The sequence below is a fragment of the Nansenia antarctica genome, assembly GCF_963989245.1.
Source record: "Nansenia antarctica genome assembly, chromosome: 14".
In the NCBI taxonomy this organism is placed as follows: domain Eukaryota; kingdom Metazoa; phylum Chordata; class Actinopteri; order Argentiniformes; family Microstomatidae; genus Nansenia; species Nansenia antarctica.
The window spans coordinates 14,770,001-14,781,202 of record NC_137684.1 but is presented as its reverse complement, the minus strand read 5'-3'; the positions used below and the strand labels follow the sequence as shown (position 1 = coordinate 14,781,202).

General features: G+C 49.4%; 1 protein-coding gene across 1 annotated transcript in view; it reads right to left on the bottom strand.

Moving 5' to 3' along the window:
- Positions 1-10,854, bottom strand: part of LOC308170330 (ELKS/Rab6-interacting/CAST family member 1-like) — a gene marked incomplete at both ends in the record, with an annotated part of 25,633 nt that extends 14,779 nt beyond the window's left edge. The window contains 7 exons of the mRNA XM_080545101.1: positions 500-667; positions 1,235-1,390; positions 1,561-1,635; positions 2,211-2,338; positions 2,769-3,063; positions 9,244-9,432; positions 10,306-10,854. Of these exons, the coding sequence (XP_080401227.1) occupies positions 500-667; positions 1,235-1,390; positions 1,561-1,635; positions 2,211-2,338; positions 2,769-3,063; positions 9,244-9,432; positions 10,306-10,854 (1,560 nt within the window). The remainder of the gene's footprint in view (positions 1-499; positions 668-1,234; positions 1,391-1,560; positions 1,636-2,210; positions 2,339-2,768; positions 3,064-9,243; positions 9,433-10,305) is intronic.
- Between the last annotated feature and the right edge of the window lie 348 nt (positions 10,855-11,202).

Here is an 11,202-nt window from a genome sequence, read left to right as displayed (position 1 = left end):
AAACGTTGCAGCTCAAAGTGCTTTAATCATTATATAATCATAATTTAATTATTTAGTCATTTAAAGGCAATATTAAAAAGATGGGTTTTTAGTCTTGACTTGAACATAATGTGTGCTGAGGTTGCATCCCTAATGTAAACTGGCAGTGCATTCCACAATCTGGGAGCATAAAATGAGAATGCAGCCTCACCAAATCTCTCCTTTTGTGGTACACAGAGAAAACCAGCGTCAGAAGACCTGAGAGCTCTATTGGGCTGATATGCTAGTAAAAGGTATTTCAGATATTCTGGTGCTGTGCCAGTGAGAGCTTTATAAACAAGCAGAAGGATCTTGAAATCTATTCTGAACTTAACAGGATGCCAGTGTAGAGTCTCTAAAATAGGAGTTATATGAGCTCTTCTGCTTGTTTTGGTTAAATCTCTCGCTAATGCATTTGCTTGTTGTGTGTGTGTGTGTATGTGGGTTCTGTGTGTCTGTGTGTGTGTCTGCGTGTGCCCACCTCTGTCTGCAAGATGGCAGCGCGTTGCTCTTTGGCAGTGAGCGATTCTTTGAGGACCTCGATGTGCTGCTTGCTGTCAGAGAACTGGTTGGTGAGCGTCTCCAGCTTGGTCTGCAGACCCAGCATCTCTGTGTCCTTCCTGGACAGGTCCTGTTTCACCTGGTCCATCTGAGAGACGGCGAGAAGGGAGATAGAACAGTAGAACAGACCGTTAGCAGAGATAAACGCTTTGGAGGTCTTTGAACTCACCCTGACCCTGACCTAAACACAGGGTTCCCACACCTTCTGAAACAGCACATTCAAGCACCTTTCAAGGACTTTCAAGACTCAATTCCCTCAAATTCAAGGACCCAACACGGCATAGTTTGAGACAGATCTAGATGAGAATTGATATAATAGGAACTATCCGCTCACAGACAACAATTAAAAAGAGAGGCTTGAATGTGTGAACACTAGATGGTCTCTTGCCTTCTCTACCACAGCACAGCAAAACAATAGATTGTGAAATATGTGTAAAGTTAAGCAATACAGAGACTTATCTACTATAATTACGTAAAACATTAAAAGAGAGAGGGGAATTCAAGCACTTTCAATGTTTATTTTCAAAAACGTTTAAGGCCTTGATTTCTTTTTCTCAAATTCACAAACTTTCAAGGATTTCAAGGACCCGTGGGAGCCCTGTAAACAGAACTGTCCACCACCCAGGAGAGACCTCTGACCAGGTTGACCTCTGACCTTGTTCTTCATGAACTTGGTGTGGCTGCGGTACACCTCCATCTGCTTCATCTCCTCCTGCCGCTCCTCGCAGCTCAGCAGCCCGTTGGACTTCAGCATCAGGACCTCCTCCTCCGTGTCCCTCAGGCCGCGCTCCAACGAGTTGATCTTAGCATCCTGGCAGAGAGCAGAGACGGGTTAGAACACACGCATACACACACACACATGTTCACACACGCACACACACACGCACACACAGACGCACACACAGACACACACACGCGCACACACACACACGCGCGCGCACACACACACACACACACACACACACACACACACACACACACCTTCATGTCGATGACTGTCTGTAGAGCCTTGGTTTTGGTGGATTCAGGGGTTCCCTCATATCGGCGATGCAGCTCCTGTGGGAGTTCAAGTTCAAGTTTATTGTCATAAGTATTCATATGTATCATAAGTATTAATATGTATCATAAGTATTAATATCTATCATAAGTATTAATATGTATCATAAGTATTCATACAATGACATTCTTCAGCCTCGTCTCTCTCTCTGTAGTATCACACACAACAAACATAGTCCACAATACAACAAAACAACAATACAGTACAAGGTGCTTAGTGCAGGGTGTAAAGTGCCAAGTGCAGTGCGCATGGTTCAGCAACCTAACTGCCTGTGGGAAGAAACTGTTTCTGAGGCGGGTGGTGTGTGAGTTGATACTTCTAGAGCGTTTTCGGGATGGGAGGAGTGTGAATAGTGCGTAGGCAGGGTGGCTGGTGTCTTTAATGATGTTTGGAGCTTCTTTATACAGCGGGTGTAGTAGATGTTATTGAGTTGTGGCAGTTCTGTGTTGATTATTGAGAGGCAATGGAGAACACATCACACCCTGCACCCCCGTCACACCCTGCGACCCCGGCGCTGACCCAGACGCCTGGCTGTCCCCTCCCTCTAACCTGCGCCTCTCCTCCTCCTACTCACCTCTCGCAGAGCGGCCGTCTCTCTGTCCCTCTGGTCCAGGAGGCTCTCTAGGTGGTGTCTGTGCATCTCTGCGTCGGCCAGTCTCCTGGTCCTCTCCTGGTCCTCCTCCGAGGCCTTAGCAGACGGGCCTGGACAGAACCATCACCGGGATCAACCTTCTCTCATATCTTATCATATCTTATCATAGTATATTAATTCATCCAGAGTCACAGACTCTCTTTATCTATGTGGCCCGAGTGGGAATCCAGGTTGTGTACGCGTTATGTGGAACCCAGAAGTGCTCCTCGGTGAGACTTGGTTGATTTTGATAACCCTCTCTCCCCTTCCCCTTCCCATGTGTCCCCAGCACTACCTTCATTAGGCCCCTATACTTTCTTCTATTTACCTTTTGTTTCTTTTTATTATTACTACTCGATCTTTTCAGTTTGTAAAGCGTCTTTGAGTGTCTAGAAAAGCGCTATATAAGTCTAATGTATTATTATTATATTTGACACCCTGTCACCCTGTTGGTGACCTGTGACCTGGTGACCTGGTGGTGACCTGTGACCTGTGACCCACCTTTGCTCTGCAGCATCTCCAGCAGCTTCTTGATGGACTCGTCCCGCGCCCCCAGGGTCTGCTTCTGGGTGTCGATCCTCAGCTCCATCTCCTCCAGCGTCTTCCTCAGGAGGAAGAGCTCCTTGGCCTGCCGCTCGTGTTCCCCCTGCAGCCGGCGGTAGTTCTCCTCGGAGGGCTCGGAGGTCAGCGCCAGCTCCCGCCCCCCCTGGCAGGACGGGTCCTGCTGCAGCAGCTGGTTCAGGTCGCGCTGGATCCTCAACTCGTCCTGCAGCGCCTGGACCGTCATCTGGAGGTGCTGGGGGGGGAGAGGGGAGGAGAGGAGAGATGGGGAGAGGGGAGGAGAGGGGAGGAGAGGAGAGGAGAGGAGAGGAGAGGAGAGGAGGGGAGGGGAGGAGGAGGGGAGAGGAGAGGAGAGGAGGGGAGAGATGGGGAGAGGAGGGAAGGAGAGGAGAGGAGAGGAGGGGAGGGGAGGAGAGGAGAGAAGAGGAGGAGACAAGTGTTTTAATAATAATAATAATAATAATGATAATACATTAGACTTATATAGCGCTTTTCTAGACACTCAAAGACGCTTTACAAACTGAAAAGATTGAGTAGTAATAATAAAAAGAAACAAAATAAATAAAATAAAGTATAGGGGCCTAATTGAGGTAGTGCTGGGGACACATGGGAAGGGGAGGGGGAGAGGGTTAACTGGTGAAGGCGAGCTTGAAGAGGTGGGTTTTGAGGGCCTGTTTAAATGTTGGGAGGGTGTTGGCCTGTCTGATGTGGTTGGGGAGGGCGTTCCAGAGGGACGGGGCTGCGGCTGAAAAGGCCCTATCACCCCAGGTCCGGAGCTTGGCCTCAGAAAGTCGACGTGTTTCTGTCGTGACACTTGTTGGTGATCTTAAAAGGGGTATTCCGTAAGTGTTAGCATTGTGGCTAACGTTCTGAGGAGGGAAGTTCCAACGTTTACATTCGGGGACATGAGAAGGAGCCGAGGCGCGGCCGGCCCGGGTGTAAAGGTCTTATTGTTCGGTCGCCGGCAGCCATTGGACAGAGCGTCTGTGTGACAGACAGACAAAGCTACGCTGTGTTAGACCAGCTGGAAGGCGTCTCAGACAACAGGACAAAGAGAAGTCAGTGTCTGTCTCCGTCTCTCTCTCTCTCTCTCTCTTCCCCTGGTCCTCTGTCTCTCCCTCTCCACCTCCCTGGCACGGCTCATTTACATGGACATTATTCCTCCTTCTCTTTCTCACTCGTTCTCTCCCGTTCCCTGTGTCTCCCCCTCTTCGCCCCTCTACATCCCCCCTTCTCACTGACTAAGACTCTCTGCTGCGAAAGACAAGTCACCGCACATGCGCACACAACACACATTCCACGCACGCGCAGGCAGACACACGCACACACACACACACACACACACGCACACGCACACGCACACGCACACGCACAAACTGTTCAAACGCTACGGCTATGTGTCAAACACGATAGAGCTAATAACGGAACTAAAGATACATTTACACTCTCACTTTATTCCTCTCTCTCTCTCTCATTTGATGTTTGCTGGCTTACGATTCAGTTGAATTTGAGCCAATTAAGCATCTTTAACAACATGACAAATGGCGGGTTTCAGCGGAGTAGAGAGGGACGCTTAGCGAGTAACGAGCGAGGCTAATGAGCGGAGTATCTGTCCTGCTTTAGCGGGGAATGGAATATGACAGTAGGGATATGACAGAAGGGATATGACAGTAGGGATATGACAGTAGGAAGATGACAGTAGGAAGATGACAGTAGGAAGATGACAGTAGGAATATGACAGTAGGAAGATGACAGTAGGAATATGACAGTAGGAATATGACAGTAGGAATATGACAGTAGGAATATGACAGTAGGGATATGACAGTAGGAATATGACAGTAGGGATATGACAGTAGGGATATGACAGTAGGAAGATGACAGTAGGAAGATGACAGTAGGAAGATGACAGTAGGAAGATGACAGTAGGAAGATGACAGTAGGAAGATGACAGCCATTTTGCAGCGAGACGCGCTAGGAGAGTAATAGCTCTCACTTATCACCGGGGGAGAGAGAGGGATCACTGTCTTATATGAGGATTAGGAGCAGGCTGGAGCCACACACACACAGCAGCCTCATACAGGGACGTACGTCAACACCACACACACACACACACACCAGCCTCATACAGGGATGTACGTCAACACCACACACACACACACACACAGACACACACCAGCCTCATACAGGGACGTACGTCAACACCACACACACACCAGCCTCACACACACAAACACACACACACACACCAGCCTCACACACACAAACACACACACACACACACACACACACACAGGGACGGACGTCAACACCACACACACACACACACACACACACACACACACACCAGCCTCATAATACAGGGACGTACGTCAACACCACATGCAGCAGTAGAGCACCGTAAATATGGTTCAGTACTACACAGTATGCAAGTGTACACACAGTGTCACACACGCACCAAAACCAACAACACAAGACAAATACACACCATGTAAACACACACAACGCACAGAGGCCACAAGCACACACATAACCAGGCCCTGGCAACACGAGGGGGAGCATGGTTACACGGACTGGCTAATTACCCAGATGTCTCTGTGTGTGTGTGTGTGTGTGTGTGTGTGTGTGTGTGTGTGTGTGTGTGTGTGTGTGTGTAAAGGGGGAGGGTCTGGTGATTTGTAAACAGGGATCTTTAAATTAGAGCAATCACTGATTCCATTTACGCTAGTTGGGCATTACTTAGAATTAGTACCCAGCGTGTGTGAATGTGTGTGTGTGTGTGTGTGTGTGTGTGTGTGTGTGTGTGTGTGACTCAGCAGACTATAATGGGCAGGAACAGACACCAGATTACACAGATCCAGCCATCCACTCCAGTCCTCTCATTAACATGTCCTCTGACATGCCGGCGTTCATACAGAAGCAGCATTCATCTTCTTAGCGCCAACAACGCCACAGGGAAAATATGGATTGTTTTTCAATGTCCGGAAACGATAGGCCCTCTATTTATCACCCGGTAATGCTGGTGTTTAATCAGCAGTGTGATCTCCCTGAACCAGTACTGGGAGAGGGGAGGGGATGGGAGGATTCTCTCTCTCTCTCTCTCTCTCTCTCTCTCTCTCTCTCTCTCTCTCTCTCTCTCTCTCTCTCTCTCTCTCTCTCTCTCTCTCTCTCTCTCTCTCTCTCTCTCTCTCTCTCTCTCTCTCTCTCTCTCTCTCTCTCTCTCTCTCTCTCTCTCTCTCTCTCTCTCTCTCTCTCTCTCTCTCTCTCTCTCTCTCTCTCTCTCTCTCTCTCTCTCTCTCTCTCTCTCTCTGAAACACACACACACAGGCTGCTGAGATGAGCATTAGACTAAACGCCGAGCCAGCGTCTCCTCACTTTCACTCTGAGGACCAGGGTGAGAGGATGAGAGAGAGAGAGAGAGAGAGAGAGAGAGAGAGAGAGAGAGAAAGGTGAACGAGGGAGAGAAAGACAGAGAGGGAGCGAGTGAGAGAGAGAGAAAGAGATCGAGAGAAAGAGAGAGATGAGCGGTGAGACAGAATGAGCAGTGGGGGGAGGAGAGAGAGAAAGTGTGAAAGCTAGACGGAGGAGAGAGGCTGAGGGTTTGTTCATCTGGTGTAGGACTGAATCTGGCACCTCCTTCTCAGAGACAGAGGCAGGGATGAAAGACTAGCGACTGCTAAGGCATACGTGTACAATGCGCACACACTCTCTCGCTCTCTTTAACACACACACACACACACACACACACACACACACACACACACACACACACACACAGGCCATATTGTGATCCCTGTCAGACTCTCTGTCTCCTCTCTCCTAGCTGTCCTAACGCCCCTCCCCAGAGGAACTCTGGGATGTCTGCCTGGGGAGGGTTCAGGCCTGGGGAGGGTTCAGGCCTGGGGAGGGTTCAGGCCTGGGGAGGGTTCCACCACAACCCAGCTCTGCTGGTACCACCACAACCCAGCTCTGCTGGTACCACCACAACCCAGCTCTCAGGAATCTGCATCTCCTCTTCCTGGTTTCCTTTTTTTAAACCTCTTCACCACATCCGGCCGTTTCTATAGCACACATAGACGTTTCTATAGCACACACAGACGTTGTGTACTTACGTTATGCAGCCATTAACCTAACACCCTCTTTGATCTATTAAGCATGAGCATATAGCTGCACATAAGAGGATTAGCTGGATGTTTCTAAAGCTCCTTTTAACCTACAGACAGACAGCCAGACAGACAGACAGACAGCAGGGAGACACCTGGGAGGGCACGGATGGAGACAAGAGATGGAAAGCAACAGACAGGGTTCCCACACCTTCTGAAACATCACATTCAAGCACCTTTCAAGGACTTTCAAGACTCAATTCCCTCAAATTCAAGGACCCAACACGGCATAGTTTGAGACAGATCTAGATGAGAATGTATATAATAGGAACTATCCGCTCACAGACAACAATTAAAAAGAAAGGCTTGAATGTGTGAACACTAGATGGTCTCTTGCCTTCTCTACCACAGCACAGCAAAACAATATATTGTGAGAGAGACAGAGACAGAGAGAGAGAGAGAGAGAGAGAGACAGAGAGAGAGAGAGAGAGAGAGAGAGACAGAGACAGAGAGAGAGAGACAGAGAGAGAGAGAGAGAGAGAGAGAGAGAGAGAGAGAGAGAGAGAGAGAGAGAGAGAGAGAGAGAGAGAGAGAGAGAGAGAGAGAGAGGGGAATTCAAGCACTTTCAATGACCCATGTCTATTTTCAAAAACTGAACAGACTTCCTCATTGAGAGGATGGATGGACTCTCCTCTAGACAACTGATATAGAAATGGGTTGAACAGAGATGACTGTAACATTGAATTCCATAGAATTGCCTGATCGGCCTGGTTGAACAAGGGATGGCTTCCAAAGGACACATCCAGGAAAAGATTGCAGGTCAAATAAGGAGAAATCTATTTCATTCAATTGTGCGGCAACCAATTATTCCATTGGAATCATAGACACAAACTGTGGTCTCTCACACATAGGCAATTCTCTCTCACACCCAGCACTAGAGTTGAGGGGGGACGAGGGGGGATGGCTTCCCCCCCCTGAAATAAAAACAGTCAAAATCATCCCCCTTCTAAAACTGCCATCCCCCCTTTCCATCCCTTATGTCATTTTATCAATGAACGTGGTATTACTGCTATTTCAACATTTAGTTTTGCGCATATTGAGTAAAATACTGTGGGCGAGGGAGGGGGCACGCACACATGCAATGACATTTTTACCAAGTCACTGAAGTCACTGACGCTGTGGGGATGCTAAAATGAATGAATGAATGAATGAATGAATGGTCTTTATTGTCATTGCTACAGTACAGGTACCAAACAACGAAATGTAGGAGGGGTGGCTCCCCTGGTGTTAGGAAAGAAAAAAAAACACTTTTAAAAAAAGATCACAAGAAGGGAAGGAGCTGGTTTACATAAATAAAGGCTATGTACACTATCCACTATACTATACTGTACAGATAGACGACTAGGGTTGTCATATTGCACAATAGTGTTATTGCACATTTATTTAAAGTGTCGCAGTTTGCAGGCTTGAAATGTACATATTTGTGCCTCAGCACTACACCTGATTTTTTCAGTCCAGCAGCTGCCATCAATCCGTCCAGACTGTCCAGGGCCCAGAACTTAGGTCTTTGCTGTGTTCAGGGCCTGGACGGCCTTGTGGTAGAAGCTGTTCTTCAGTCTGTTTGTCCTTGCGGCCAAGGTCCTGAACCGCCTTTTCGAGGGCAGCCGGGTAAAGTGTTCGTACCCAGGGTGGGTCGGGTCCCTGGAGATCTTGGAGGCCTTCCTGAGACAGCGTGTGTTGTACAGCTCTTCCAGAGAGGGGAGGGGGGCGCCGGTGATCTTCTGTGCTGTTCTCACGACTCTCTGTAGCGCATTTCTCTCCGCGGTTGTGCAGCTGGAGAACCAGTTGCAGATGCCGTAGGTGAGGATGCTCTCCACTGCGCCGCGGTAGAAGGTCACCAGTATCTCCTGCTTGCTGTGTTCCTTCCTGAGGACTCTCAGGATGTATAGCCGCTGTTGTGCCTTCTTGATGGTGGCTTTTGTGTTGTCCTTCCAGGTCAGGTCATCCCGCATGTGCATCCCCAGGAATCGGAGGGTTGAGACTCTCTCCACGCTCTCTCCGTCGATGAGCAGGGGCTGGATCTCGGACTTTTTCCTCCTGAAGTCTACGATGATTTCCTGGGTCTTTGACTTGTTCAGCAGCAGGTTGTTAACCTTGCACAGCTTGCTCAGTTGCTCTACCTCATCCCTGTACGCCGCCTGTCGTCGGCGCCTAAAACTGTCCCCATATGATCAAATCCACCATCCCCCCTGGTTTCCTTTTACAACTTGAGTACTGCTCACACACACACACACACACACACACACACTCCTTACCTGTGTCTCGTCCTGCACCACGCGGTACTGCTCCTTCCACACGGTGATCTTGGAGACCTCGTCCTTGCGCAGGGCTCTCTCCTTCTTCAGCTCAGGGCTCCAGAAGGTCTTGATAGAGTTCATGGAGGAGCTCAGCTTGCTCTCCTTCACCTCCACCTCCCGACGCAGCAGCTCGTTCTCCCGCAGGACCTGGAAACACAGGAGGCTCAGAGTCAAACACACACACACACACACACACACACACACCTATAACACACACACACACACCTATAACACACACACACACACCTATAACACAGGACGCTCAGAGTCAAACACACACACACACACACACACACACACACCTATAACACACACACACACACACCTATAACACAGGACGCTCAGAGTCACACACACACACACACCTATAACACACACACACACCTAGGCCTATAACCCACACACACACACCTATAACACAGGACGCTCAGAGTCAAACACACACACACACACACACACACACACACACCTATAACACACACACACACCTATAACACAGGAGACTCAGAGTCAAACACACACACACACACACACACACACCTATAACACAGGACGCTCAGAGTCAAACACACACACACACACACACACACCGTGCTGCTATCAAGCTTTAGTCAGCACAGCAGAAGACTCAACGTGGAAACTGAATATTCTGTTCAAAGCAGGGTAACTGTATTCAATTTCCAATCATCTTTCGAATGACTTTGTTATTATTATTGTAGGTGTACGCTGGAACAGGGATGGTTTGGACTTGCTGTTACACTGTACTCACTACTCACACAGTAATACAGAAGTCGGACATGAATATACTGACCAATAGGACAACACATAACAACATAGCATGCTCGCTCATTCTTACACTACAGACTGACTAACTGACATAATAATCATCATAATAATAATAATCATAATCATAATCATAATAATAATAATAATAGGCCTACATTAGATTTATATAGCGATTTTCTAGACACTCAAAGACGTTTATGACATGACAGACTATCTTTAACCGACATTACAAACCTCTTTCAGCTGGGCCTGCAGGTCCAGTATGGTGTTGTCCCGGGCCTGTCTCAGGGAGTGGGGCACCGTGGACGCCATGTGGTGGTCCCCGAACGCCAGGGCATCTCCTGACATCATCGACATGGCGTTCCCTGGGGCGGAGGTGGCTATGTTGGGCGTGCTGGCGGCCACACCCCCGCCGCCGACGCTCCCCCTCGACCCGTACGTCACCCTCTGCCTGCCCATGGTCGTCATCACCCCTCCGCTCTTGGGCACGTGTTCCGTTGCCAGGGCGACCTCATTGTCGCTCAGGTACATGGGTCCGGAGGTGGCGTAGGCCGCGTTGAGGGACTGGATGTTCTCCATGGAGAGGGTTTTGCCCCCGGACCCCCCGGGGCCGCCCCCGCTCCCCCCTGTGCTGTTGGTGCGCCGGTGACCCATGCGGGGGGAGCGGGGGAGGCGGGGGGAACGCCCAGAGCTCTGGTTATTCCCTCCCCCCCCTCCCCCTCCGTCTCTCCCTCCACTGTGGTTGGCATCCCCTCTACCCACAGAGCGGGCGCTGCCGTACATGGTTAAAGCAAAAAGCTGATGGATGTAGCTGATGAGGTTGAATGAGAAGGTGCAGAGTTCAAAAGGTGGGGGTGTAGCCTTGTGTAGGCCTGCTGTGTGTAGGGGTGTGTGTGTGACAGTCTTTAGCAGTAGATCTGGGAGTCTCGGCTGTCGTTTCTTTCTCTATCCCTGCTTCAACTGGGTTCAGGGAGAACGCATGTTAAACCACAGAGCTCTCTCTCTCTCTCACTCACATTCATTCACAGGTGAGGCAGGGTGGAGGAGGCTGCTACCATGCACAGGTCCCGCACACAGAACAGATCTGGAAGAAGGAAAAAAGAGGAGGCCGTGAGAAATTGTCACCCAAGT